Genomic DNA, 27,986 nt, shown 5'->3' with positions numbered 1-27,986 from the left:
TTCCTAGCAGCCACCCGTGGCCTCTGGCGATGGCTTCTCACCGTGGCCAGGTGGTTGAGGTAAAGTTGGTGCCTCACTTGAATGCCTCACTCCTGATTCCAGGTCCAGGTTCATCCACTGCAAAGCTGGAGACTCTTTCCCTGAAGTCCTGGGTGGCACAAGTAATTCTTCAGTGGGTGGCAGTTTGGTTCACAGGCCCTGCTGGCTGGCTGGCTGGCTGGCCCACCACTTGTCTTACAGCACGTCTGGATCTGGCTTAGCATTTCGATTCCAGTCTCCTCTGTGGTGCTGAAGGAGTTAGTTGAGTTTTGCATGTTTTTGTTACTGCCAAAGGAAACTAAATTCTTCTAAGTAATTCTAACATCACTGTTGCCATTATTTGACATATAGTATCTGCTTATCTGTTTGCACAGACAAGGACAAACAACATTTAAAAGCAAAAACAATTAAAATACAGATAAAAAATGCAATAAGTACAAAAGTTCTGCCTGGGTAAAGAGGTGTATTCCGATTCCTTGAATACCGAGAGTCTGCGGGGGGGGGGGGCGGAAAGGCAAGATGAAATGACTGGCCTTTCCCAGCAGCTTCTCCCGGTAATCTTGGCCGGTTTTGGCACAGGAGATGAGACACAACTTGCTTATCCGAGAGTTGCCTTAGCAGAAACAACGCGGCGTTTCTGGCCGCAAAGATGCAAGTCGGCAGCTCCGGCAGGATCCTTTCCAGAGAGCGAGGGATGCCCAGCCCCCCCCCCTCCCCAGGTACATTTCCTCGCTCCCTTCCCTTGCCGGGGGTGACTCGCGCCGCCTCTCGGTGGCGGAGGGAGGGCCGGAGTGGCGCCTCGGTCGCAACGTCTCTCTGGGCGGGGCTGCCTCGGACTCGGCTCGACGCCGCCCAGGCCCTGCCCTGGCCCCGCCGCGGCCGCCTCGGACGCCCACGGGATGGAGGGTCGGCCAGAGCCGCCCCCTTCCTGCTGGACCGCGCCCGGAGCGCCTCAGCCAGATTTGCGGTTGAGCTTTGCGGAGCGGAGCGCACGAACCGGCTCGGGTAAGTCCGAAGGGGCCGGCTCTTCGCGGCTTGTCCTTTTCCCCAACCGGCGAGTCCTCTCCGGACAGACCGGGGCGACTCGCTGTACAGAACCACGCTGGCCTTGTGCGAGGCGGGGGGAGAAGCCTCGGCGTCCTTCGGCCCCTTCCAAGCCCGGCTCGCTGGACGCGGCAGGTGGACACCGGAGATCTGCTGGCCGGGGGAGCCGCCTGGGGCGAGGCTCAACTCGCCGGCTTTTTCCGAGCCTCCGCGCTCTTCCCGCCCCGGCCACAGGAGACGGCGCGCCGTCAGCTTTCTCCCGGTTGGCCCGGCAGCCCCCGCCCCTCGGATATCGACCAGGAGCTTCTTGGGCTGACCGGCGGCCCAGGAAAAGCCAGGGCCCGGGGGATCGAGGAGGAGGGGGTCGAGGGACCGTGCTGAGCCTGGGCCAACCCCGTTTGGAAGGCGGCCGCTTTTTCTCCTTCCAAACTTGCAAAATGTCCCCGGAGCCGCTGGTTAATTAATTTATTTATTTATTTATGAGACTTATATACCGCTTTAAGTGCAAGCACTCTCTAAGCCAGTGGTTCTCAACCTTTCTAATGCCGCGACCCCATAATACAGTTTCCCATGTTGTGGTGACCCCCAACCACTTATACATCACCGGGTGCCAGGGGCGCAGCCAAAGAAAAGGGGAAAAAAATGGCGGACAGCCTTGTTTGGCGACCCCCGTGAAATGGTCGTTCGACCCCAAATGGGGTCCCGACCCACAGGTTGAGAACCACTGCTCTAAGCGGTGTACACCAGTAAGCAATGTATATATATATTTACATTGCTCCCAACCATCTGGGTCCTCATTCTACCTACCCTGGAAGGATGGAAGGCTGAGTCAACCTTGAGCCGGTGAGATTTGAACCAGGCAGCTTCTTCAACCTTTGATTGATACTTCCCTTTTTCCGTCTTTTACTTAATTTGGGGCAGCAGTTCTGGTCTGCAGTATCCAAAGGAGCGTCATATGGCAGCCAAGGTTGGTGGCTCTGTAAGGTGGCGTGGTACATACCGCTGTGGGTGGCCAGTAGGCTTTTACAAGGGAGATGTGGCGGCCTCCGAGCTGCCCTCCGAGCCTCCCTCCTGCTCTTTAAAAGAAAGCGATCTGACGGTGGCTCTTCTGTCTGGAGTGACCTCCTTCTCAGGGCACATGGCAATCGCTGGTATGGTCAAGCCTGCTCCTCCTGGCTTGGAAAGCTGTCTGGGCTGCCCCAGGCTTTGGCCCCTGGCCGTGCTCACCTGTAGGCACCTGGCCTCTGCTCCTCCAATCTCCCAGAAGCTGCTTCTCAAATTGCTAAAGGGTCCTGGTGGCTTGGGACAACCCACACAAGAAGAGCCCCCTTCGCAGAGATAGCAGCTTCTTCAGAAACCAGTCAGCAGCTTCTACCTGACTGCAAATGGGCTTTTCCTGTTTGATTGGATCATGAACTCTGGAACCCTAGGAAAGCTCTTTGGCTCGTCTTCCTGTATTTAACACCGGAAGCGAGCGAGAATTGGTGCTCCAACTCAGGAAGGGAGTCGGTTCCTTTCCTGAGAGCTGCTGAGACCTCAGGGAAGCCCACTTTGCAGTCTGGGTTGGGGGGAGGGAAAAGGAAAAGAGAGGGGCCTCAGAGGGAGGGTCTTTTGGAAAGAGGGGGGATCAGAGCCCAGAGGCCGCAGACGGGCTGAGGGAAACAGGAAGGCGAACACAGGGCTCTTGGGAGATGACCAGAACCAAGATAAGGAGGGACCGGCCAAGATGGGCATGAGGGCTGCCGCTGGTCCTTGGAATCGGCTTTGAGGGGCCCAGGTGCTTTTGGTGGTCATCCTTGGAGTCCAGCGTGGGAGATGGGAAGGCCTTGTTCCTCCCAGCCCTGGGCCTGACTTGCAGGAGAAGGGCTCAGACCAGCCTTCCCACTTTCTGCTACTGGGCCTGTCATTGGAAGCCATCCCCGGAGCCCGAGCGAGGGCCGTGTAGTTTCACAGCTCAGCCTAAAAGGGCCGATTCCCCCTTCTTACCCAGCTCCAACCTTTGTCCTTGCTCAAGCTGTCTCTCTCTTTCTCTCCAGTGCCTGCTCCTCCAGCCTGCTTTCTCGCGAAGGGAAGGAGAAGAGGATTCTCAAAACAGGACCATCTTAACCTGCTAAGGAGAGAGGAAGAGGAAGGAGCAGGGCACTGATTCGAGGGCATCCGGCTGGAAGTGTTTATCAGGATCCGGACCCAGAATTAGCCAGAGGATCCCGCGGTGAGGCAGGTGGGTGAAGCTTCCTTTCTCTTGAGCTGAACGCTCCAGCGCAGCCAGCATGTCTCTTGAAGGAGGGAATGGGAGAAAAAGTGGCTCAGGGTCTTGAGGGCAGCCCCTGATTCTGGCAATCTCTCCCAAAGGAGAAAGTTCTCTTTTTTACTTCATGTTTGTTCCTCTTGACCTCTGAGGTGTTTCTGATTTTGCCATTTTGTTCTTCTCTTGACTTCCACAGCTCAAAAGTCCTGCTCAGACACACACACACACACACACACACACACACACACACACACACACACCCGTGTGTTCTGGACTAGATCTCCTGTGATCTCTCCCTCAGCTCAACTTGACTGGGCTTGTGACTTGCTCTCCCAAAGCCAGGGCAAGGTTGCTCTCAAGGTGAACAAAGCAGGAGTGGGCAGCCGGCAGGTGGGCAAGCTGATGTCCAGCACAAGTGCACAACAGGCACAGCAGTCTAGCAAGGCCAGTCTCCTTGAGGCACCTGCGTCTGAAATGGCATCTGGGCTGCCCATCTGAGGGAAGGAGGCTGAGTCACTTTCCTGGGATCTTTTTGCTGGGTGGAACTGCAGCCTCGGCCCCCATTCTGCCCCGGCCCCTCCTGAGTTTTGCTGAGACTACAGAATGCCTGACAGTCTCCCCAACCTTCTAGCAGCTCAGCTGTGAGCAGAGGGGGGAGGGACCCGAACAAGCCCCCAATTCTCTTGCTCCTGAGTGGGAGCAGCTCTCTTCGCTCTCTGCCTCTTCCATTTAAACTATGGGAGCTCCTGAAGTTGCGTCAGTGTCTTCCTCTGACTGACCCAGAGACTGTGGAGTTCTTCACCGGACTCAGCCTGACACCTCACTAGGTTCACTTTTAATTTGCTGCCCATGCTTGGGGAAGCTGGGCTGGGGACAGATCTTGGCTTTCCGCTCGGGCCTGTCAGCTCCAGCCAGTGTAAGGGACTTACTGTGCTGTTGCCAAAGAGGCCTCTGACCGCTGTGTCCTCGTGTCCGAAGCCCTCACCTCCAGAGGTTCCCACCAGGCCTGGCTGAGCCTTGCTGGAAGCTGCTTTCTGGGCTCCATGGAAGGCCTGGCCCATCTGGATGAGGCTTCTGCTTCGCCTTTTGATGGCCACAAACACTTCCACGAGCTTTTCCCAGCCCTGCCAGGGACGTCTATCCAGAGGCAGTGGACCAAAGACCCTCCGGGCTGTATGTTACCTCCCTTCCTCTCTTGCCATGAGCCCCCTGGTCCTCTGAGCTGCCCTAGTGGACAGGCTGCACAGGCAAGCAGAGAGAGGTAACAGCCCAACAGTCTTGACCCCTCTGCTTGGCCAAAGGAGGGGGGCTGCCGTGCTTGCGCCTGGGCCCTGCTCCTGCTCAGTGGCCACTGTGGGGAGGAGCCTTTGGGCCTTCTGTCTACAGTGGACTCTGAAGAGGTGTGGAGGAATTCTCCTTGGAATGCTGGCAATGCCAGAGGCCTGGCTGGGGCTCAGCGCCCCTTTGTCTTCCCAGGCAGGGAATGCCTGGCATGGAGCCCTGACCTTTTGGGGAATGGAGTGGCGTGGGCCCCCAACATCCAGTGTGGGGATGAAATGCCCTGCACGAGCAGCAGCACGGCTTCCACCATGGCTGGGCTGAAAGACAGGAAAGGAACTGCTGCTGCTCCCGCCTGTGTATGGGAGGTTATCCCAAAAACATCCATGGGGCAGGATCTGGCTCTCTTTTCCAGAGGCCCCGAGGGAGGTGGTGGCCTTCCCTGCCCAGATGAAAGGCATAACAAGCGGTGCCACAAGCTGCCGCCAAATTAAAACATAACTGAAAACTGTTGTTATTAGTATTTGTATACTTCCCAATATCTCTGGATGGTACACAAACTTAATAACAAAAATAACAGTAACTAAAATAAGCACTCAAGGCAGAGTCATTGCAAAATTCTGTCCAATAAATTGGATAGTTTGCACAAGAAATAGCAATAGCATATAACAATAGCATTTAGACTTATATACTGCGCCACAGAGCTTTACAGCACTCTCTGGGTGGTTAACAGTATCCGCATTATTTGCCCCCAATAATCTGGGTCCCCATTTTACCAACCTCAGAAGGATGGAAGCTTGAGTCAATCCTGAGTCCTGTCAGCATCAAACTCCGGGCTGTGGGCAGAGTTTCCCTGCAAGGAAGGTGCCATTTCACCCAGAGGGACCCGGAGAACTGGTTGTGTTGTGGCCTGCTTTCGAGCAGAGCAGCCCCCAACCCAGGACTGACCAGCAGGAAAGGAAGCAAAAGTCCTGTAGAGGGTTTCCTTTCTGCTGTCAATGACTCCAAAGAAGCTCAGGAGATGGCCAGCTCCCTTGCGCCCCTCCCTGCCTTTGCTGCTGCCCTAAAGCCTCTTGCTGCTTTGACTTACTCAGCCCTTTTGGAAAACTGGTTCAGGGGTGGATTCCTGCCGGATACTGGGCAAATGGGGCGTGCCATCTCCCCAATGGTGCCTCCCTTGCTTAAATCTGCCTCTCAGAAATCCTCCCTCTCACCACCTGCTTCCCTCCTTCTCCCACCTGGGTAGCAATTCTGTTGCTGGGCAGATACTTTTGGATTCTTTCTAAACAAAAGAATCTTGGGACAGTTTTCTCTGCCTGCCGACCTGCCCAGAACCAGAACAGAACAAGACTACACCTAGGGTGGGGGCAGAAGCCTACTAAGGAAAGGCTGAGTTAACGCTGGATTCAGCTGGGGGGGGGCAATCCTACTAGCGGCAGTTGGGCAGTGACTCTGAAAGTAGCCAGCGCCTCCGGTCTCTCCTACCCAACCCCCCCCCTGGTTAATGGGAGCTAGAGCTGAACTTTCTGGAGGGGCAGAAAGAATCACAGCAGCCTGGCCTTCCCTGGGCTTCAGCTTCCTTGCCCTGGCTCTACTGGAGCCAAGGGAAGCTCCTTCCTCTCTGGGCTTTGGGTGCTCTTCTGAAGCCTGAGACATTTTCCTCCTGGAAAAAGGAGCAGCTTTGGGGGGGGGGTGCCATGCCAAGGCTGGACCACTCTGGGGCAAGGAGGTCTTGTGGGTGCCTGCAGGAGGGTGATGAGCTACTCCATGACAACCCACTTGCAGTTGATGGGGAGGGGAAGGTTTTACCCCCCCCCCAGCAATCATGCTTTTGCTCCCTGTTACTAGTGGGGGGGGTCAGAGGGATGTGCTGCCTGATGCAGTGCTGGGCTCACTCTGAAGGGCTTAAGGTGGGAGGAGGGGGGGTAGAGGATTCTTTCCAAGGGGTCTCTCCTGTGGGCGAGGGAGGTGGAGGGAGAGCCAGGACTACTTTGGGGCAATTCTTGAAGCTCAAGAATCATTGTTTCAGCTGAGGGTAGGGGAGATGCTGGGCGTGTCTCAGCACCCTCTCAGGGAACATGGCTGGTGGACCCACCTCGGCAGCCTGCAGAATCTCTACCAGGGGCTGAGATTCTCCATCTCCTTCCAGGACTGCGAAGAGAAGCTTCATGTGGTGCTGAAGGGGTCCTCCTGAGAAAAGGCACAAACCAAGGAGGAGGTCCTGAATTGGAGGGGCACTTCCTTCTGCTGCCCCCCCCCCAGGATGACAGCACAATTCATTGCAATGGAGGTGAGCATGGTGGGAGACTGAAGAGCTTCAATGGCTGCAGGGGGGGGGGGCTCTCAGATCGCCTTGTCTTGAAAGCTAGGGAGATCCCCAGCTCAGCTGAGCAAGTGAAGCCAAGCTGGGGGGTTCTCTGGATGGGGCAGGATCCCCTCTTCATCTGACGGTCCCCTGCAAGTGGCAGTTGCTGGGTGGCTTTAGCAAGCCTGACCTGCTCTCACTGGGTTCTGAGGGTATCCACACTGAGCAGGTGTACCTGGCAGAAGCGGTAAGCCAGCTTTGGCATCTGCCTCCTGATGCAAATACAGCTTTGCAAGTGTCATCAAACAGGCGCCCCCTTTGCACACGCTCCCTTAAGCTGCCCTCTGCCTTCTCCAGGCCTGCCATTCCTTGCAGTTGCCCTGTTTGACAAGCAGCCTTGTAAAAAGAATCTTCCAGAATAGTCAGTTTTATCGTGGCAAATTTAGTAGAGTGACACCCCCCTTCCCATCCCAGGAAGCCAGAGGCAAAAAATGGATGGATGGATTCTTCTTTCTTTGCAGAAGACCATCGAGGCCTCTGAGCTGCTGGAGATGGTGGTGGAGACTGAGGCCGGAGCCGGGGCCAGGGGACTGAGCGTGGCCGGTGGAGGGAAGGAAGGCCTTTTTGTGAAGGATGTGCTCAAGGACTCCCCAGCTGCGCGAGTGCTGAGCCTCCAGGAAGGTGAGCGATCCAGAAGGGCCCAACCCGGGTGGGCAGAGACTGGCAGCAGGACTGGAAGGACAAGATGGGGCACTGCCTCGTCTGGCTGCTCAGTCCTTTCTGCTCTCGTGCCTTCAAAGGCTGCACTCGTGGGAGAGCGGGTGCCGTGCCCTGGACAGGTGCCTGGTGGCCAGAGATCTTGGGAACCAGCAGGCTGAGAACCAGATGGCCGCGAAGCCCTTAACATCCTCCTTCACCCATCTTGCAACTTTCAGGCGATCAGCTCCTGAGTGCCAGAGTTTACTTTGACAACATAAAGTATGAAGATGCCCTGCAGATCCTCAAGTGTGCTGAACCGTACAAAATCTCCTTCTGCCTGAAGCGGGTGGTTCCCAGCGCAGACGTCTCCCGCAAGCCTGGAGCCACCGTCTTTGAAGTGAGAGGCCCCAAAGCCAAGATGGCCAAGCTGGTAGGTGACTCTGGCAGTCCTGGGTGTGTTTTACCTCCAGGAACCCAGACTTTGCCTTCCTCTGCACGGCAGCCACCCAGAGAGGGTGAGGTGACAGCCCCAGACCAAGGCTGAGGCGGAGCACAAGAGGAGATCCATCGACTGTCCTCAAAGCCCGCCTCTTTCTCAGCACAAGTTCAGAGGAGAAACAGGGAAGTAGTTTTTGTTGGGCTTCTCTTGGCTGATAAAATGAACTGGGAATCTTCCAGGCAGTCAACCGAGGAGGGAGATTGCTGATAAGTAAGTTTTGTGCAGGACTAAGAAATCCGTTAAAGGGCAATTCCAGCAGTGGATGCATCTAAAATGCAAGCTGCATTTATAATGGAATCCAGATTCAATCCTGCCATTTTTTTCTCCCATTTGTACGGTACACCACGCAAGACAGGAGGAGCGGCTCCGTCTGCCCCCTTACGGAGTGGGTCTAAATCAGAATCGGCTTTTGCAGGTCGCTCTGCAGGCACTCCTGGTGGATTTCCGCCTGCCCCTCGCTGTCAGTCGTAAAGGAAATGGGGCAGACCCCCTTAGATGCAGGAGTTCTGCCAGAGACTGCAGAGTTCAGGGTCGGAGAAGCGCCCCTCAGGGCAGGCCTCTTGGCCGGGGAGGCTCACTGACCCCTTCCTTGCCTCTTCTCTCCTCAGAACATCCAGAGTCTCTCCTCCCTGAAAAGGAGGAAGAAGAAGAAGAGGAGGAGGATGGTGTCACAGAGCCTGCAGGAGACGGAGGCACACCTGGCAGTCGGGAAGCCTGAGGGGCCCCCGGTTGATGTGGAATTCTCCTTCCCCAAGTTCTCCAAGCTGCGCAAGGCCAGGAGTGCTGGAGAGGTGGCCATGGCTGAACTGGGCCCAGACAGTTCGTGGAAGTTGTCCTCCCTAGAGACAAAACAACACCGGCTGAAGTTCCCCCGCCTAAGGGTCAAGGAAGCGGCTGCAGCCGAGGCCCGGCTTGCCATGGGCCTGCCCCACGTTGGTCTGGAATTGAAGAAGGCAGGCAGGGGAGGAGGAGGCGAGGGGAAGATGTTCCGATTCACCATCCCTTTTTCCAAAACAAAGAAGCCCAAGGAAGAAGCCGGGCCAAAAATGGACGTGGGATTCCAAGCCCCACAAGTTGAATTTGCTCTGCCTAAAATGGGGCCTGAGGAGGAGTCGCTCGAGGCCGGCCCCAAAGGTGAGAGCCTTGCTGTCTCAGAGTCTCGGCTCGGGTGGCCCAAAGTGGAGGCTGCCTTGCCCAAAGGAAGTGCCAGTGCGCTGGAGACCCACCCAGGCCTTCTCCAAGCCGGGCTGAAGCTCCCTGCAGCTGAAGTGGCAGCTCCCAAGGTGGACGTAGACTTGGCCCTGCCCAGGTTGGAGTGTGCTGCCCCAGAGGCTGCCCCTAAAAGAGAGGGGTTCAGGATCAAAGTCCCCAAGTTTGGGATCTCTGTTGAGGAAGCGGAACTGAAGCTGCCCTCGGTGAAGGTTCCTGACCTGGAAATGGCCCTGGGAGAAAGTCGGGAAAAAGTTTTGGAGGAGCAGCTGAGACCAGGAGGGGCAGCGCCTTCTCTGGGCATGGTGACTCCTGGTGTGGCTCTAGAGCTCCCCTTTCCCAAGGGGAAGACAGGTGTAGAAAGCCCTGAAATCTCGGTGAGACTCCCCTTGGTCAACTTATCCCAGCTGGGCTCCAAAGCCCAAGAAGGAGCAGGCAAGCTGCCACAGGTGGAAATCAGCGTGGGGAAACCAGAGAGCCCCAAGGCAGACAAGACGAAGGGCTCCGTAATTCAGCTGCCTGGCCTGGAGATTTCCCTGAGGGAGCAGCCTTTGGAGAGCCAGGAGGCAGCTGGAGTGGCAGGTGGTACTCAGGTGAGGCTCCCTGAGGTGAGGGTGCTGTCTCTTGACATCTCTGCTCCCAAAGTCCAGGATATGCACCTGTGCAAGGCAATGGGGGAACCAGCTGCCCCTTCTGGAAAGGCAAAACCCAAAGAGGCTGCTGAAGGGGCTGGATTTAAGTTTCAAATGCCTCAAATATCCCTCCCAAAATTTGATTTCCCTGGCAAGGCAGCTCCCTCCCCTCCTCCAGTCCAGGTCAAAATGCCGAAACCGGAAGGAGACCTGGGAACAAAAGTCAGCCTCCCAAAGGTGGATGTTTCCTTGCCAGCAATGCAGATGCCAGGTGTGCAACTTCCTAAGGTGCCAAAGCCAGAGGTGAGCATCTGTGCTGTTGAGAAGCCAAAGGTTGAGATGACCGTTCCTCCAGCCCCACTGAGTGTTGCATCTGCAACTCTGCCTGAGCTGGACATTGAGCTGCCAAGGGTTGGGGTGGAGCTGGATTTGGCACAGCGTGAAAGAGAAGTTTCTGAGCAGGGACCTAAAGCCCAGGAGGTCACCCTAGAGACCCTGAGCAAAGAACTGGAGGTAGAAATCAGCCTTCCAAAGTGTGAGGTCAGCAGGCCTGAGCTGGGGCCAGGGATGAAGAGCATCGAAGGGCCGTCCCTCGCTGGGATGGTAGCCCAATTCCCTAAGGTGGGCCTTGCCTTTGAGGAGCAGCCAGAGGACGCTGAAGGGCCAAAGGCTGACCTAGAAGGAGCCAAGGTGAAGCTGCCAACTGTGGAGATCTCATCAATATGTCTCCCAGAGACGACGGCCGAGGGTCAGGCCAAGGCAAAACTATCCCGATTTGCCCTGTCCAAATTCAGCATTTCTGGCCCCAAAGTCTGGAGCAAAACAAGCCCGGAAGTTGCGGTGTCTGGAGTGGAGGGCACAGAAGCTGCCAACCTGGGTTCAAAGCTGAAATTGCCAAAGTTTGGGATCTCTTTCCCCAAATCAAAATGGGCAGCAGAGGCAGAAGATGCCAAATTAGCCCTTAAGGTTGAAAGGGCTACGGAGAGCAGAATGAAGTTGCCCACGGTGGAGGTGGATATTGGCCACCCCCAAGGCATGGAAGGATGGTCTGAGGGAGACGGGGAGGGAACCTCTCCTGAACTCCTCGGGGTCAAGTTTAAAGGGCCAAAACTATCACTACTGAGCTTTGGGGTCAAAGGCAAGGAGGAAGAGTGGGGTGCCCTAGAGAGTGGGGAGGTAAAGCTGCAAGGCAGCAAGGAGGGCTTGACAGGGCAGCTGGACCCCAGGATGCTGGAGAAGGACTCCAAGGCTACTTCCAAGTTCAGGGTAGTTTCTTTGGGACTCGTGAGAAGAGAAGTAGAGGCCAAAGCCAAGAAGGTCCCTGGGCGTCCAAAGGAGAAACCCAAAGGCCCATTTGGGAAGATGTCCCAGCTGAAGCTTCCCTCTCTGACGGCCCAAGGAGAGAGACAGAAATTCCACCTTTCAGCTCCAGAACTAGATGGGAAAGTCCTCCCCCAGATAGAGTTGCCAAAGCTTGCCCCCAGAGCCAAGGCAGGTTTGATCCCAGAGCCGGAGAGTCCTGGTTTCAAGGTTCAGGTGCCATCAGTGGAGATTGCTGTGCCTACTTCCAAAGCTGAAGGAGCGGCAACTGTGGAGAAACCAGCAGGAGATGCAGCCAAGGCTGAGATCCAGCAGCAGGAGGGAGAACTCAAGATGCCCAGAGCGCCTTCCATCCAGGTGTCTGCTCCCACACTAGAGCTGGGCATCGGTTTGTCCATAGCTGGTGAAGAAGGCATTCTCCAGGTAGCCCCTGATATAGGGGCCAAGATCAAGCTGCCAAAGGTGGAGCTGGCGAAACTTGGGAAGGGCGAGGAGGGCAGGACAGAGGCGGCCATGCAGCTGCTGGGGAAGGATGGGGAGAAAGACCTAGAAGGGGTGGCTGAAGCCTCTGCCCTGGGCACCAAGGTGCGGCTGCCTAAAGTAGACATTTCCTTCCCCAAGGCCTGGCTGCCGGAGGTGGAGCTGCCTCCAGCCAAGGTGGATCTTGGCCCGGAAGGGCCAGAAGCAAAGTTCAAGATGCCTTCAATGGGGCTGCCAAAACTCAGCGCCCCAAAAGTGAAGGCTCCAGAGCTAGAGCTTGATGTGGGTTTGGATGGGGGAGGGATGACGCCCAAGGTCACAGTAGGCACTCCTTCAGTAAAGTGGCCCAAATTTGGGGCCTCAGGCTCAGTGGGAGAAGGGCAGGGCAAGGAGGATTTGCCCTGGGTCCCCCAAGTGGAGTTGAAGCCTCCCAAAATCAGGGGAAGCACAGACGCCTTGGCCTCTGAAACGGGGGTGAAAGAGGGCCGACTGAAGGTGCCCACTCTGCCTCTTGGCCTTGGCAAACTGGAAACACAAACTGGGACGGGAACCGAGGAGAGCAGATTCAGGCTGAAGCTCCCGTCCCTTGGCGTCTCCAAGCCAGAGGCTGAGTTGAGCCTGGATACCGAGCCCCTCTGCCCTCCTGCCGAGGAGGCAGCGCCTGCCTTCAGGATGCCCCAGATTGCTTTGCCCGATGTCAGCTTCTCGGGGGATCAGGAGAGGGGGGAGGAGGCCAAGGTGGCAGGGGCAACAAATCTGGAGGGGGGGCTGGAGATGCTGAAGATGCCCAAAATAGCTATCACTGCATGTGGGGTAGTAGGCACCGAGGAGGGCACAGAGAGGGCCACTTCTCCAAGCCAGAGGGGTGCGGGTGGGGGGGAGCCGGAGGGGAAGAAATTGGTTTTTAAGGTTCCTGGCTTGGAAATTTCTGCTCCAAGTCTCAAAACCCATGCTGAATATGAGGTGGGGGCCCCCCACACCCAGCAGAGGGGATCCCTGGATCTGGAAGGGGCAGGCAGGGAGGGCTGGAAGCAGACCGACCGCCATTCAGATGCAGGGAAGCGACTCAGGGTGAGGATCCCCAAGTTTGGCCTCTTCCTGCCCAAGGGGGCCACTGAACTCAACGGGGGAGCTGAGGCGGCTTCCTCCAAGGCGAAGGTGTCCAAGCTGGGCTTTTCCAAGGCCCAGGGAGCCGCCCAGCTGCAGGGAGAGAAGGCAGAGGGGTTGCTCCAGGGTGGGGCGAGCAAGTTGGGGAAGATCCCACTGCCCCAGGTGGAACTCCTGTCTCCCTCTAAGGGGACTGAGAGTGACCCAGAGCTGAGCCTCAAACTGGTGAAGGCAGAGGAGGCCAAGGAGGAAGGCCACAGCGGGGTCGCTATTCCCGCTGCCCTCAAGGCTGCCAAATTCAAGCCCCTCAGGATCACGCTCCCTGGCTTCAAGAAGTGCAATGGGGAGTCGGCCCCCGACGCAGTAACTGCACCCAGGCCCCAAACGGAAACGACTGTCAAAGGGGAGCCGTCCAGCAAGTTCAGCTTTCCAAAATTGGCATTAAGCTCCAGACCCCAAGAGGTGCTGGAGATCTCCAAGCACCAGCAGGACGAGGAGAGGGGCAACTTCAGGCTGCTGGCTGTGGCTGTGTCTGCAGAGAGTGGCCCTGGGGGGGAGGGCAGGAAGCTTTCCGCAAAGGAGGCGCTCTGAATCAGCTGCTCCCCCTTCTGGCTCACAATGTGTATAGTCCAGCACTAACCGTGAGGAGACAGGCCTTGGCAGGGGGAGGGGCAGGCTGGCTGGCACATGCGTAGAGCCGCCTCTCTGATAGGCTTCCTTTTTTAACTGCCCCTCCACGGCGGGCCTCCTTCTCCTTTGCTGCAGGGGCAGATTGGAGGGAAGGGAACCCCGGCTGTGCCTTGAAAGAGGAAGCCAGTCCAGAAAGGGATGCGGACCTGGCAAGCCTGTCGGGCACTACCCCCTGCCTCCCGGCACTGATTGCAATTGGGACAAAGGAGTTACCTGCTTCTTTCCATTGGAAGACGGGGCCCTCCCTATCCCAGCTCCTTTGACAACACTAATTCTGTAACTTTAGAATGGGGGTGGGTGGGTGGTGGAAGAAGTTTTGAGTGGGGAAGCAGCTGGGGCTGTTCCACGGGTGTTCTGTTTATAAAAGGGAACACCGGGGCAGATGACAGCACTTGGAGCAGGGCACACCTCACGTTGATGCTGCAAACAATGGGACACTCCTCATCCAGAGGGCTGGTGGGAGACATGCCTGCAGGAGGAGGATGCTGAGTCTGCAGGGACAAAAGGGCTGCCCAGGAGAGGCTGCTTCCGCTGCCTTCACTTGGTACCTCCCCCCCCTTGGTCTTCTTGTCTAAAGGAATAACCTGGGAATAGCCCACCTGTGGCACCAAGGGGGGCCCTGGCCCTGGGAAATGGGTAAGGAGTAAGGGCAATTTAGGTGGGCCTCTTCCTCTTTTCTCAGATGGGGCAAAATTATTCCATGTGCTCTGAATGTACAGAAACCTTTTATTCTAATGTTTAACCAAAGTGGCCTACTGAAGTGCCCCTTTTAAAAAACCTAAAGGATCTGATAACTGCTTTCCTCCTAGATTATGATTATCTCAGATAGCCTGTTCTACAGCTGCTGCTTGTTTTCCACCCTGTTTGAATAAAAATTAATCTGTGAACTAATTCCATTACTTTTTGCATCACGTTTCATCTTTGGGCTATCCATAGATACATCATTTTTGTTCAGCTCTGCACAGAACCAGCCCAACAGTTAACCTAGCCAAGCACTCAATAATACCTGCAACTTTTCCCCTTCCTCTTCCCTTTCGTGCCATGTGAAGGTGGGACTTCACAAATTCAGGGCCACGCCAGCATCCAGAAATCCTGGCTCGCTCTTCCCGTGCGCTGGTCACCTGCTGCTGGGGACCTGAAGTGAGCCAATTCCAAAGCAAATTCCTGTGCTCGAAGTGCCATTTCCACCTAAGCAGCAGGAACCAGCCTCCCCTCCATCTAGGATGTCAGGAGGGCATCTCTGCCAGGGCGTTCTTGGAGGAAGCCAACATTTGGATACAGAGGCAGATTTGCAGAGAGAGAAGAGCAACAGCCCTTTCTTGGGCCTTTGTGCATCCAGTGCCACGCGCAGTGATCTGCAAAAGCACCTGCATTAATAAATCAGTCTTCATACTCTCCCAAGACTGATGCCTTTAGCAAGCTGGCTTTGCCACCATCAGGCCAAACGAAGCTTCTTTATTGGGGCTTCTCTTCTCCTGGTGAGGGGCCAGCAAATTCTGGTTCGCAGGTGTGTTTAGAATTGGCCTGGGCTGCAAGAACATAACTACAAGAGGGCTTTCCGACCCCTTCAGGGTAGTGAGTGCTGCTTTTGGAGGACTGCTGTAGAGCAAATGGGTCCTCACGAAATCTTTTCTCTTCGCAACCATTCCCCCTCCCCCCACCAGCCTTATGGGAGATCTTGTGGGCAGCTGCTATGTTCCTTTACAATGAGATTGTTTTACAGAGGGGGTCCTCTCCTTGGGGGCACTAAAAGAAGATATGTGGCACGTATAAAGTTCTGCCAAGACTCTAGAAGCAGCATTTTGAAATTATTATCAAACTGATTAGGGCAAATCCTCTGAACAGGATGCCATGTTAAGAATTTAGGATTGAGCAGTTGCATATACTCCAGGGAAGTGAAAGATCCTTTGCCTGTGCTTCATCAACACACACTCTGAACGTAAAGGATGGGGTGTGGGATGAAAGAGGGGTTCCTCTGAGAGAGCCACATCCCTCCACTCACGAGGGAACCTCCGTTCCACGTTGCAAATGCCTCTTCAAACCCATCCATTTGCAGTTTGGCTGATAGCCCCCCCCCTCCCCCAGTACTTACCCTTGGCTAAAAGCAACCCTTGGGCTGGCACTGCAGAGTTATTCCTTGGGGCCTGCAATGGGCTGGTTTCCTACTTAGGAGCAGCTCTTCCTCCTGGGCAAGGGGCTGTTGGAGACCCCAAGGAGAGTGGGCTGCCTGCCTCCATAACAGAACTTTCTTCACCTGGCAACTCTGGAACTCGGCTGACTGTTGCATCACCTCCTGTTCCAGAGGAGGCTGGGATTCTCTTTGCTCCGTGGCAGCCGGACCTCTCTTTGCAAGAAGCCACTTTGCACCCGTGTTTCTGAGCTTGGGCAAGCACAGGACAATGGTAACGATCGAGTCAGAGTCCGATTTCTATGACGTCTTTGAGATTCTGGGGAAGGGCACGTTTGGGGAGGTCGTGAAGAGCTGGAAACGGAGCACTGGGGAGATGGTGGCCATAAAAATCCTGAAGAATGACTCCCACCGCAGCAGGATCATCAAGAATGAGCTGAAGCTGCTGCAGACCATGTCCGAGGTGGATTCCGAGGAATCTCACATCGTCCAGTTCCACGAATTCTTCCACGACGAGCTCAAGTTCTACCTGGTCTTTGAGCTCCTGGAGCAAAACCTCTTCGACTTCCAGAAAGAGCACAACTTCTCTCCATTGCCGGTCCGGCACATCCGCACAGTGACCACGCAGGTGCTGAGAGCCCTGGCCAAGTTGAAAGAGCTGTCAATCATCCACGCTGACCTGAAGCCAGAGAACATCATGCTGGTGGACCAGGTGAGGTATCCTTTCCGGGTCAAGGTGATTGATTTTGGATCGGCCAGCATCTTCAACGAAGTGCGCTATGTCAAAGAGCCTTACATCCAGTCCCGATTCTACCGGGCCCCAGAAATACTGCTGGGGTTGCCATTCTGTGAGAAGGTGGACATGTGGTCCCTGGGGTGCGTGATGGCCGAGCTGCACCTTGGCTGGCCCCTCTACCCTGGGAACAATGAGTATGACCAGATCCGGTATATCTGCGAGACCCAAGGCATGCCCAGGCCCACCCTCCTGAACGCAGCCCGAAAGGCCCACCTCTTCTTCAAGAGGAGCCAGCACCCCGAGGTGGTGAACTCCTGGCAGCTGAAAACCCCAGCAGAGTATCTGGCTGACACCAAAGTGAAGTCTGTGGAGAGGAGAAAGTACGTGCTCAAGTCCCTGGACCAGATGGAGACGGTGAACATCCACAAGATGATCTACCCGGACACAGAGGCCCTGGCTGAATATTTTGACCTCCGAAGCATGGTGGAGCTCATCAAACGGATGTTGACCTGGGATTCTCACGAGCGCATCACTCCCAGCGCAGCCCTGAAACACCCCTATATCTCCACCCAACCCCTGAAGCAGAACTATGATCTCACCCAGTACTACCAGTTCTGCCTGAGGAGCCTCCGGGAGTCGCTGCCCAGCCATGGCAAGGCTTCCGAGGAGGAAACACAACATTACAATGCCATGGAGGAGGACCGCTTCTACAGCCGGGAGGAAAGCGCTCATGGCATCCAGGGCACCACCAGCCAGTTGGACGAGCTCAGTATTGCTGAAGCCAGCCGGGAGGTGCCCCTAAAGGTGTGGGGCGAAGGGCCCAGCGGGGGAGGCTATGATCCCATTCTGGACCCGGCAGAGGCGGTGGCAAATCGGCATAGAGTGGCCCACCAGAGCCTCCGGCTGCGTCATGAGCAGGCCCAGCAGGAACCCATCCCAGCTTACTACCGAAGCCGGCCCGGCAGCCCCAGGCACCACAAGGCCTCTCACCATGTGAAGTCAGACCCCACTTTTGAGAACCTGATCCTTCTGGGGCAGTACACGCCGGAAGACCCCCATGGCTGGGAGAAGGAAAGCAATGCCAGTGCCACTTCCTTACCAGAGTCCGGTGCCCTGGAGGAGGCGAGCTATCCCAAAGGCCTGGTCCTCTCACCCACCACACAGGTAACAAGGACTGTTAGAGGCGGTAAGGGGGTTGGACCGTTGGACCTCATGAAACCACAAAGGATGGGAGGAATCCCTTGAGCTGATTGGTGACATAAACAAGGGAGTGTAGGCAATGGCCAAGGTGACTTGAATGGGGCCTCAGAGGACTGAGTCAGACACGGGAGGGTCTGCAGCTCCCTCCTCCACACCAATACCGTTGCTCTTTCTTTCTTCTAGGCCACCCATGAAGCTGCCTCAGTATCCCAAGTCCACTGTGGTCTTTCCCATGTGCTCGTACTCATCCTGAGCAGCATCTCTGGGGAAGAATGCTCATCCCCCCCCCAGTACTTGCAGGTCCAGTTCAGAAACCCCTCATCAAAGCCAAGGGGGGGCACTGGCTGTCTTAGCCAGAGGCCAGTTGGCATCCTCCCCCTCCCCCAGTGGGCTTGCAGGGAGTTATGGGAGCAGCAGCACTCATGACAGGCTGCAAAGGCAACCACAGAATCTGCACACTCCAGGCTCAGTTTGGACACCCCTCTCGGAAAAAAGGAATATACCACAACTACCCTGAGGGGGTCTTTTGTTGAATTGTTCATGCAACCCCCCCATCCCTGGCCCCTGTGGCTGATCCTTCTCATCTTCTATGAAGCTTGGCAAAGTGCTCTTTTCCCAGCAGCCCAGCTCCCCCCCCCAGTTTGCAGAGGGGGTGTGCAGGTAGAAACCAAGGGTGGCCCAACCAATCTTGTCAAGAGAGTGAAGAAGAGAAAGATGGTGCAAAACCCCTTCCAGGAACCAAAGCACCTCCCCGCCCGCCCCTCCGACTCTGCAACGGGCCTTGCCCAGACCAGTTCAGCCTCTCCATGATCTCTCTCAACACCCCCCCCCCGGGCCCCCTCCCCCAGTAATGCTCTGTTTCTTTTTGGCAGCACGGGCAGACAGAGGTCTTTGAGCCGGCCATGCCGCTGCCCGGGCCAAACCCCTGGCTACCCAGCGAGGACTGGCTGGCCGAACACAGCATGGAAAGAGTCCCGCTCAAGGCAGTGCTGCATGCCCCCCGGAACCGCCACCAGCTGCAGCCCTACCTGCAACATGTTGCCAGCCACCACTAACCCTGGACCCTCAGCCAGGAAGAGGGCAGGCGCAGCGGAGAGATGGCCCACCAAGGCCCGGACAGATACCTTTCTAGACATTAAATATATAGACTGTTCCTCGCTGCCCAGCCCCACTTACTTAATAAACACCATCTTGCTGTTACTGAGCTGTAGAGAGCCCTGCGGGCAGGCCAAGGAGGACCCGGCAGGGAGGGGAGGTGATGGAGTTGGGGGGCTCTGAGCAACCAGTCAGCCCACTGGTCTTTCCATGAGCCGAGGGCACCACACGCAGGCCACACTGACTCCCCTGAGTGTCCAGGCGGCACTCGACCTACTGCATCGTTAATAAACTCATTATCACTTACAGACTGCTTTGACGGCATGTTTGTCTAGGGACCCTCCATGCCCCCACCCAGACTTGCCTGCTGACACCCCCCCCCCTTGGCCTTCAAACTTTGCTCAGCAGGGAATGTCAGCCCCCTCACGAGGAAAGCCTGGGGTCTTGCAGGGAGTGACCACAGGGCAGCACCTGACCCGGCAGGGAAGCCGCAAGCAAACCCTGCCCTGGAAGGAGAGGGCAGAACTACCGAGAATCTTGCGGGGGGGGGGGCTGAACCAACGTCAACCGGAGGGAGGCTTTTCCAGGGAGGCTTTCGGAAGGTTGCGGGAAGCCCCCTCCTCATTCCATCTGCTGGTGCAGGGCAGTCCCTGGCGCCCAGCTCGGATGAGGGGCCGCTGTGGGGTGCAGGTGGGCAGCGGCATTTCGGGGCTGGGCCCGGCGATATTGGACAGGCCGGGAGAAGGACGGGCCAGTGGTCTCCAGAGCCAACGACCGAAGAAGCCAGGAACGATGCCCCTGCCCCGGACGCCCCCCGCGGAAGGAGGCAAAGAGGCGAACCGCGACGCTGCCCCCTCGAGTCGCTCCGGGTCTTTGCAGCCCCGCAGCGGGCGGGTTGTCGCGGGCCGCTGCCGGGGCGATCAAGAGGGCGTCGGCCGCCAAACTCGGCGCGGGAGTGACGGGCAGGGAGGCAGGCAGCGTCGGACGCGGCGCCGCACCAACTCCCAGGATTCCCAGTAAACGGGAGGGATCTACCATCAGGGCAAGGGGTGGTTTGAGCCGACCCAGACGGGATTCCCGGGTCTTTCGTCGCCTTTGCTCCGCGTCGGTCCCAGGAAAGCCGCCGCCCGGGCCGATTCCTCGGAGCCGACTTCCAGCGGGGGACGGGGGCAGGGACCCCCCCTTGGCTCCCCGGAGGGATGGAACGAGCCTGGCAGCGGGCGGGGCTTGGCTGCTCCGGGCGGGCGAGCGAGCCGGCGCGTTGGGCTGCCCGGGAAGCCGAGCTCTCGGCGGTACGCGCGGGGCGGGCGAGGGGCGGCGGGTTCCACGTTGCGTGGGCAGCCGCTCCTCAGTCGGCTGCTCCGTGGGCGGCGCCGGATTTCGCAGGGAGGAGAGCGGCGTGAAGGTGCCAGTGGGCGCTTTGCCTCCGCTCTCCCGTCCTTCCTTGTGTACGTCCCGGCCGGAGCTGGAGCGCGGGGACGCCCCGGAAAGGCGGGCATCTCGCCGGGGAAAGCCCCCCTGAGCCGCGGGAGGACAGCCGGAGAAGGAGCCCTTCCATCCTTGCCCCGTTGCGGCTTGGCCGGGCTCCGAGTCGCTTGGCGAGGGCGGGCATCCTCTGATCCGCCCCGGGGCAGGCGGGGCTGGCACGACGGGAGGGAGGGAGGGAGCTGTGCCCGGTGTCACCGGTTGGTGCTGTTGGCCGTGAGAGCGGAGTCCCCGGCGGAGCCGCTCTGCCGGGATGGCCCTTTGAGAAGGCGGCTCCTCTCCCACCCCCCGCCGCCGCTTTCCCACTAGGCCCTGCTTTGGAGAGGGGGCAGGGGAGGATTGAGCATTGGAGAGACCTAACCCTTCCTAGGTGTGTGTGTGTGTGGGGGGGCTGGTGGTGGCCAGTTTTCCATAAAGCCCCTACCTGTTTGGCTTTTGCCTGGTGTGATCAAGGTCTACAAAGCAATTGGCAGTTTGTGATCATTAACTTTCCCTTTGGTTTAGAAAAGTGTTTTTCTTTTCAGGGCGGTCAGTACCTGCAAAGGAAATTTCCAGTGTAGGATTGGGCCTAGCTTGGTTTCTGCAGGTGTTCCACGCTCCCGTCTGGAGGCCCAGGCTGTCTCTTAGTTTCTGCCGCCACGTGCTTGGCACAAGTCGCCTCTTCCAGCCACTCCTTGGCATTCAGTCTTTCTTTGAATTTAAGGTACAAGCGTTGGGATTAACTGTGTTTTAGAGTCCTAATGAGTAAAAGGGAGGCTGCAGTTGCTCTGGCATTCGCTCGTGCTGGCGGTGGTGGGCATCGCTTAGCTTTAGAGCCCTCCTCTGAATGGCCCCCCATCCTCTGGGGCCAGAAGGGTCCGATCTTTGCCCAGAATAAATGGGGACACTTAAACTTCTGAGTTGGGACCAATTCCCCTCCAGCCCTGGATGTTGCACTAATCCAAGGATCCAGCGGCCGCCTTGCCTTTCTGCTCTGCCACCCAGATGCCCATTTCCCCCCTTCATGCATGGCTCAGAAGGAGCCCCCTAGAATTCCTGCCCAAGTTTCCTTAGTTTGCAGAGCAGCCTCCCAGCCTTGCAACGCCTGTGAGCATCTTCTCGGGCCTGGCTAGACCTCCTTAGCAGCACCCACCTCCTCACTTCCTAAACTGCTCAAGGGCCAAGTTCGAAAAGCTGGCCCTGGCTTAGGTGGAGGCAAGACCTCTACCTGACATCCTTTCTTATGGGCCTGGCCACCGAGGGGAACAGCCAGGGACCCAGGGTGGGCACAGAGCCCTGACTGGAACCTCTTTCTTCCTGTGCCCTTCGTAGGTTCCTTGAAGCTCTTTCCCACTCAGGAGGATCTGAGGAAATGAAGTCCCCAGTTGCGTACCAGAAGGTAAAGTCTCTCAGCTGCACAAGGGGTGGGATTGTGCCGTGGAGGGTTCTCTTGCCTGCGGGGTGATAACACCCGAGGCGCCCCACTGTTAATCTTCAAGGGGGGTCAAAGACTTCAGCAAATAAGAGACCCATGCAGCCCCTCCTCCCCAAAGCAAATGGGGCTGAGGTGAGTCTGCAGAGCAGTGTCCTATTTGCTTGATGAAAGCCAGTGAATCTTTCCCTCAGAGGTTTTGTGTGGGATTCTGGCCGGCCAGCCTTGGCAAGTCTACATTCTGGAACCCGTGGCCACGTCCATGCTGATGGCTTGGCGGGCGGCTGTTCCTACCCTGTGGCTTTTTCTTGAGGGTGGAGAACTTTTTTGTGCTCCTTCATCATAGCTCAAGACACCGGAGAGCCCTCAGGAGTTGCTGCCCCTGGCTGAGCAGCCCGGCCAGACTCTGCGCCAGGTGGGTCCCCCGCATTTCCTCCCGGCCTGCAGTGGCGTCTCAGAGGGGGGAGAGAAAGAGAGGCACTTAAGCCCACCCAGCCCTGCTGTCAGGCCATACCAGGAAATCAACTTCCCAGGAAGGAAGGAAGGCTAAAACTATTTTGCTCGAGACCAGCTAGAACAGAATCTTGCGAGTCTGCTTGCGCTGGAGCCCCTCCTTAGAAGGTTTTGAGCTCCTTCCACAAGTTATCTCTTGCTCTGGGCTTAAAAATGCTTCACAGCCCCTTTTGTCTGGGAAAGAACAACCCACATAGCCATCTCCCTTGCTCACTTCCTCTGCTCCCTTCTCCACTGGATATTGGTCCTGAGCAAGTGCCCCAGCAACCTGTTTGGGCGGCCTGAAAGCTGGGTCTGCTTCTACAAGAGCTGAAGGGGCCTGAGCAGCAGTGAGGCTGCTTCAGACATTGCTGGTTTGGTCAGCAGGCATCAAACAGCTCTGCTCGCCCCCAAGAACCCCCAGAGTATTGAAAGTAAAGCAGCGAGAGCCAGCCAGGCCACTGCCCCTCTTCCCCTGTACCCAGAGTGCACACGTGTATTGGTGACTGTGCAGGGGATCGAATGTGGGGCTGGGCTAGGCTCTGAGCTCCTCCCTTTCTTTGCAGTTCCGTGGCTCTGCACTGGGGAGGCCCTGCCACAGCGTCTCTGGCTTGCGTCCTGCAGAGCCACCTGGCCAATCAACGTCCATCCTGCCCTGGGATTTTCAGTGCATCCTGGTGACAGCCATCTTGTCCACTGTGCTGGTGGTGGCCCTGGTGGTCCACTCGTTCTTCTTTCCTTTGCGAAATTTGGCCACAGTGGGGAATGTGGCATTGGTGCCACGTGTGGATCACGCATGCAGCGACTCATGCAGGTATCAGCTTTGCTTGTGACTTTCTTGGGCTGCATCCAAGTAGAGGGGTGTCATCTCACGGCCTGTTCTTTCTCTATCAGAAATGTGGCCTTGCGAGAACACAAAGGTTGTGGTTTTGTTTAACTGTGAAGAACAGTATTCAGCTCTGTGGGGTCTTCATCCATTTGCATAAAGCATTGTGGAGAACAAGGACCCGATGGTCCTTCCAGGAAGGAGGAGCCTGGCCACACGAGAGGCCTGGCAAGGAGCATGGGAGGGGAATTGGGATTCTGCCAGAACTGTCCTGCCTCACCCACTTCCTCCTGGAGAAATACATCAGTATAGCCATGCCGAGACCCCCTGCTTGCATGCCAGAAGCACACTTGCAGCACTGCTCTCCCCGTTCCCCCCCACGCAGTAGAGTAGGGCAACGTCCAGAGATAAGGCTAGGAGACTCTACTGCTGCTGGCTAATGGGTAAAATCCCTCATATTGAATGAAGGCCTTCCTGGGACACCATAGAGGTTATGGGGCTTTTTGGTTCAATGAGTCTGCAGTGTGATGCAAAACCCTTGTGGAACACATAAGCACCCAGTTGTTCCCCTAGGAGTGTGCTGGTGGAGAGCATCCCTGAAGGACTGACATACGACGACAACAGCACAGTCAGCTCTTCCACTTTTGAGACTTGGCAAAGCCTTCTGAGAAGCGCAAGGAGCTCGGTGGACATTGCTTCTTTCTACTGGACTCTCAGCAACCGGGACACCCATACCCATGATCCTTCAGCCAGCCAGGTGAGGGGAGGAGTGCAGGAGCCCCAGGGAGCCCCATCTCCAGGGAGGGGGAGGGGTAAAGCCCAAGGGCAAGGCAGAAGACAATCCACAGGCAGAGGTGGATCCTCAGCTTAATCCAAAGTTCATGAGGCAGGACGAGGACCAATGCATGGAAGCTTTACAGAGGGAGATCCAGACTTGGATCAAGGAGCATTTCCTGATTGTGAGAACTATGACAGAGTGGGTTAGCCAGCTTCCTGGAGTCATGGTTTTCAAGCAATAGCCTAGGATAGTCTAAGGTTCCTGCCCCAGGCAGCTGGCTGGACTAGATGACTCCAAAGGTCTCTTCCCAGCCTCTGTGATCTACAACTCCCTGGTGTTGGGTCTAGAATAGCTGTAAGCCAGGACTGGTCTAAGACGGCCTCTTCCATCTGGGAATCCTTCCATAAGTGGCCCCTCTGGCTATACTAATTTACAGCTCCCAGAATTTCCAAGTGCACCTCACAGATCTGTAAAGTACCAGCTCAGTGAAGCCTCTCCTAGGCATTAGTGTCACTGATATTACTCCCCCCCCCCATCTATTAGCCACCTTCAAACCGCAAGACTTTTCTTAGGTGTGTGGCACACACTTCTAGGAAGCCCGGAAGCGGTCTGGGGCTGACAGGGCCAAGAGGCAGACGCTGATTTGCACATGGGTCCGTGGCCAAACCCGCATGCAAACAGGCAGTTAATTACCCAGGCATGGAGCCACGCGTGGCCTTGCAGTCAGTCAAAGCTCCCTTTGAGGGCAGCGGAACATCCATTAGTTCAGACTTTGGTTACGGAGGGAGAGCAGAAAGCCTCTCTCTCATTTTGACAGATGCCCAAGGTCTTGGGGAGAGCTGCTGTATGCAGCTCTCATTTGAGAAATCAAGCACAGCACTCAACAGTGGCTAAAACTACACCAAACAATGCGGTTGTTAAGGCTGCTTTGCTCTACTGGCCCAGGCTTTGTCTGATGGGCCATCAGGGATCAAGCCAGAGCTGGCTGGCTAGCATTTGAAAGGGCCTACTGGGAAGGGTTTCCTTCCCCAGCAGTTCTCAGCTGCCTCCTGGACCTTTTGCTCTCCCATCAGGGAGAAGAAATACTATCGGAGCTCCAGCACGCTGCCAGTCGAGGGATTGTGTTAAGGATAGCAGTCAACCCGCCTTCCACCCGGATGCCCAGTGCTGACCTTCAGGTCCTCGAGAAGAGTGGTGAGCTTTCACCGTAGCAGATTCAAGTCAGCTACTGATGGTGAACTGCAGCTGCTGATGGTGGCAGTTCTGGGTCTGTCTGGCCAAGTCCATTCCTGGCACTTTATTGGGGCAGACAAAAGGCTGAACCCACAGCCCAGTCAAAAGGAGCCCAGGTCAACCACGGTCTTTGTTTCTTAAACACACAGGGGCCCAGATCCGCCAAGTGGACTTACCAAGACTGACCCGGGGAGTCCTGCACACCAAATTCTGGATTGTGGACCAGCTACACATTTATCTTGGGAGTGCAAATATGGACTGGCGTGCCCTTACACAGGTGATGCCCTCTTGTCCCATGCCCAAATCTTGGGGCTCCCGATGGGGGATTTGATGGAGCAACTGATGGTCTTCTGTAGGGTTGCTCTCCAGGCCTTCTTCCTCCCTCTTCAGAGGCTTTCTAAAGGTTGCAGAAGGCAGGCTGCCTGGCACCATCAGTCAAAACCAATTTCCCCAGGTGACCTGACAAAATTGTTTCTTTATGACTTGGTATTCTGCAAATCAAAAGGGCCTCTTGGGGTTTTGAGTCATTTGGAAGCCCCCCCCCCTTTTCTGGAGCATTACTAAGATAGTGGATGCACCTCTTCAATTACGTGCCTGCAGCTCCTTGTGTCCCATGTGGAGACAGGAGAGAGCAGCTAGATGTCCTGGGCCCATTCTCCTCTTTGGTGCCAGGTGAAGGAACTCGGGGCGGCTGTCTACAACTGCAGCTGTCTGGCCCAGGACTTGGGGAAGATGTTTGAGGTCTACTGGGCCCTCGGGCTACCAAACACCACCATCCCATCACCCTGGCCGTCCAATTACTCCACCACCTACAACAGGGAGACGCCCCTGGAGCTGAAGCTGAATGGGACAGAGGCTGCCGTCTACTTTTCGGTGAGGAACTGCATGTGGATACAGTTGAGTGCTTTGCTCCGAGCAGCTGCCAGGATGCTCGTGGGGCTCTCTGATCACACTTGTTGGGGGAAACATCCTCCCCAAGTTGCAAAAATGATAATTACTGCTAAGAGGCTTCAGCAAGGAGAGTAGTGGGTCCTTCTAATGAATTGGGGTTAGATTCCCACCAGCCCATCCCATGTCCAAGCAGGGACACAAAATACAGCTGAATTGCTGTGCCCTGGAAAAAAAAAATGCAGCACCCTCCTTTTGGCAAGATAAGGGAGCTTCTTTCTCCAGCCCTGGGCAGACCAGGCTCCCAGCCAGATTTGGCCCTTGGAAGGGAGGCTGGCAGGGCCAGCTCATCACTGCTGAATAGAGCCAGATGCCTGCTGTCTTCCAGGCAGACTTTGCCTGAAAACCAGCCCAACCAATAACTGCTCTGGATGCTTTGCTAAAATGAAAGCTACATTAAGGTGAGTGTTCTTTTGTGCTGCCCAGAGTGCCCCCCAAGCCCTGTGTGCCACTGGGCGGACGGACGACCTCCAGTCTCTGCTGAGCGTCATTGAAGGGGCCCAGGAGTTTGTCTACGTGGCCGTGATGAGTTATTTGCCCACCATGGAGTTCTCCCACCCCAGGAGGTAAACTGGAGGAAAACAGCAGTGGGGGAACATCAGCCCAAGCATTTGAGGCAGCCTCCTCCCTCACGGCAGCCCCACAGAGGAGGGGGGGCTGCTTGTGTCCAACAGGGACTGTTAGATGCCTCTGGGCATCACTAGAGTCTCCTTGGGATCAGATATGGGACTGCCACGCGGGATGCAGGCAGGATGCGAAACCACACACCCCCCTCCGGTCTGCAGAAAAACCTCTCCATGGAACTGGTCCCTGGTACCCAAAAGGTGGGGGCTGCTGGACTAGAGAATCTCCAAGGCCCCTTCCAACTCTGTTCTGTTCTGAGTCCAACCCTGCTGTTCCTCTCAGGTTCTGGCCAGCCATTGATGACCACTTCCGGAAAGTGGCCTACGAGAAGAGAGTCCGCCTCCGCCTCCTGGTCGGCTGCTGGAGACACTCCAAGCCAAATATGTTCCCCTTCCTGCGCTCCTTGGCTGCCCTGCAGGATAACCGCACCCATTACAGCCTGGAAGTGGTGAGGGGCCCCCGATGGCATCCTGCCTCCTAGGCCCAGGGAGACACAGCCATCTTGCTCCCGAAATGAGGAGTTGGCCTGCTCTTTCTGGTCCTGCACAAACCTCTCTGGGAGTTACTCTGGGGCTGAGTAAGGGGTCAGGCGTGTGTGTGTGTGGGGGGGGGGGAGGAATCTTCCTGAACCCCCCCAGCCCAACAAGCCCCCTCCCTAACCCATCTCCATAGTGCCCCTCATTTGACTCGACTCCCTTGCCTTCCCAGAGGCTCTTTGTGGTGCCTGCAAATGAGACACAGGCCAAGATCCCCTATGCCAGAGTGAACCACAGCAAGTTCATGGTGACAGACAAGGTGGCTTATATCGGTGAGTAAGTTGGGAGAGCTCAGGTCAGCAGGGGGAAGAGTAGGTTGCAGAGGAAGGGCTTGCTGGCCTCCCACCTCGGAGGGCTTGTGTCTGTCTGGGGGGGGGATCCCGAAGGCCGGGCCCCTCCCGGGCAGCAGATGGGGCAAGAGCAGAGGGGCCACCCAGACAGGAGTCACCTGCTCCCCCCGGAATCCCTCACCTCTTCTTCCTCCTCCCCCCCCCCCAGGAACCTCCAACTGGTCCGGGGACTACTTCCTGCACACTGCAGGCTCCGCCCTGGTGGTGGCTCAGAGCCCGGCCCGGGCGGGAGACCAGCCCACCCTCCGCGAGCAGCTGCAGCGCATCTTTGAGCGGGACTGGAACTCCGGATACAGCCGGGGCCTCGACCCTGAGGGCCAGTGGGAGGCTCTCTGCAGTGCCCGCTAGAGCCCCGCCTGGCAGGCCCCGCGGAAGAGCCTCGCGGGTTGGGGGGGCGGCGGCTGCTGCGGGCGGGTCGAGGGGTAGCTTTCCGCGGGTTCAATTGCTGGGCCGAACTAGCCTTCCTCCCCGGCTGCGGCCCGCCTGCTGGATTTACACCCCACCCGCGCGTCCGGGCCCGGCTTCGGGCGATTAAAGGCTCGCGTTCCAGCCTCTTGTCTGCAGCGTGGCTCTGTGGGCGGAGGGGGCGGTCCG

The 27,986-nt window shown here is 56.8% G+C and overlaps 3 protein-coding genes across 8 annotated transcripts; all 3 read left to right on the top strand.

Moving 5' to 3' along the window:
• Positions 1-842: 842 nt before the first annotated feature.
• Positions 843-14,449, top strand: PRX (periaxin). 2 transcript variants are annotated; one of them, XM_039361836.1, is made up of 6 exons: positions 843-1,044; positions 3,120-3,304; positions 6,759-6,899; positions 7,436-7,595; positions 7,850-8,043; positions 8,721-14,449. In XM_039361836.1, exons 3-6 carry the CDS (start codon positions 6,873-6,875, stop codon positions 13,449-13,451), a joined length of 5,112 nt encoding a protein of 1,703 aa, XP_039217770.1. In that variant the 5' UTR covers positions 843-1,044; positions 3,120-3,304; positions 6,759-6,872; the 3' UTR covers positions 13,452-14,449. The 2 variants fall into 2 exon arrangements, with proteins under 2 accessions (XP_039217770.1, XP_039217769.1); XM_039361835.1 differs by lacking the exons at positions 843-1,044; positions 3,120-3,304; positions 6,759-6,899 and having other exon boundaries at positions 7,406-7,595.
• Positions 14,450-15,700: 1,251 nt separating this feature from the next.
• On the top strand, positions 15,701-18,948 carry HIPK4 (homeodomain interacting protein kinase 4). 2 transcript variants are annotated; one of them, XM_039361854.1, is made up of 2 exons: positions 15,701-17,578; positions 18,487-18,948. In XM_039361854.1, the coding sequence occupies exons 1-2, from the start codon at positions 15,950-15,952 to the stop codon at positions 18,667-18,669; spliced, it is 1,812 nt and encodes a 603-aa protein (XP_039217788.1). In that variant the 5' UTR covers positions 15,701-15,949; the 3' UTR covers positions 18,670-18,948. The 2 variants fall into 2 exon arrangements, with proteins under 2 accessions (XP_039217788.1, XP_039217787.1); XM_039361853.1 differs by lacking the exon at positions 18,487-18,948 and adding an exon at positions 17,798-18,332.
• Positions 18,949-19,703: 755 nt separating this feature from the next.
• On the top strand, positions 19,704-27,941 carry PLD3 (phospholipase D family member 3). 4 transcript variants are annotated; one of them, XM_039361862.1, is made up of 13 exons: positions 19,704-19,725; positions 20,719-20,897; positions 21,506-21,572; positions 21,952-22,020; positions 22,664-22,911; positions 23,497-23,680; positions 24,775-24,895; positions 25,084-25,211; positions 25,607-25,807; positions 26,309-26,448; positions 26,789-26,954; positions 27,215-27,314; positions 27,541-27,941. In XM_039361862.1, exons 3-13 carry the CDS (start codon positions 21,546-21,548, stop codon positions 27,738-27,740), a joined length of 1,584 nt encoding a protein of 527 aa, XP_039217796.1. In that variant the 5' UTR covers positions 19,704-19,725; positions 20,719-20,897; positions 21,506-21,545; the 3' UTR covers positions 27,741-27,941. The 4 variants fall into 4 exon arrangements, with proteins under 4 accessions (XP_039217796.1, XP_039217793.1, XP_039217794.1 ...); XM_039361859.1 differs by lacking the exon at positions 19,704-19,725 and adding an exon at positions 19,733-20,001; XM_039361860.1 differs by lacking the exon at positions 19,704-19,725 and adding an exon at positions 20,009-20,157.
• Positions 27,942-27,986: the final 45 nt, after the last annotated feature.

Source organism: Crotalus tigris, unplaced genomic scaffold (assembly GCF_016545835.1).
Source record: "Crotalus tigris isolate CLP2741 ecotype Arizona unplaced genomic scaffold, ASM1654583v1 scf7180000019364.2947544272:3078424, whole genome shotgun sequence".
NCBI classification, from domain to species: Eukaryota; Metazoa; Chordata; class Lepidosauria; order Squamata; family Viperidae; genus Crotalus; species Crotalus tigris.
The sequence above is the reverse complement of the archived record's forward strand: the minus strand, read 5'-3'. Positions and strand labels throughout refer to the sequence as shown.

Coding starts and splice junctions, on each gene's coding strand:
- PRX (XM_039361835.1), top strand. CDS start 7,406: ATGGATGGATGGATTCTTCTTTCTTTGCAGAAGACCATCGAGGCCTCT. Junction 7,596..7,849: donor AGTGCTGAGCCTCCAGGAAG/GTGAGCGATCCA, acceptor TGCAACTTTCAG/GCGATCAGCTCCTGAGTGCC. Junction 8,044..8,720: donor AAGCCAAGATGGCCAAGCTG/GTAGGTGACTCT, acceptor TTCTCTCCTCAG/AACATCCAGAGTCTCTCCTC.
- PLD3 (XM_039361862.1), top strand. CDS start 21,546: ATGAAGTCCCCAGTTGCGTACCAGAAG. Junction 21,573..21,951: donor CCCCAGTTGCGTACCAGAAG/GTAAAGTCTCTC, acceptor CCTTCATCATAG/CTCAAGACACCGGAGAGCCC. Junction 23,681..24,774: donor ATGATCCTTCAGCCAGCCAG/GTGAGGGGAGGA, acceptor CTCTCCCATCAG/GGAGAAGAAATACTATCGGA.
- HIPK4 (XM_039361853.1), top strand. CDS start 15,950: ATGGTAACGATCGAGTCAGAGTCCGATTTCTATGACGTCTTTGAGATT. Junction 17,579..17,797: donor TCCTCTCACCCACCACACAG/GTAACAAGGACT, acceptor TCTTTCTTCTAG/GCCACCCATGAAGCTGCCTC.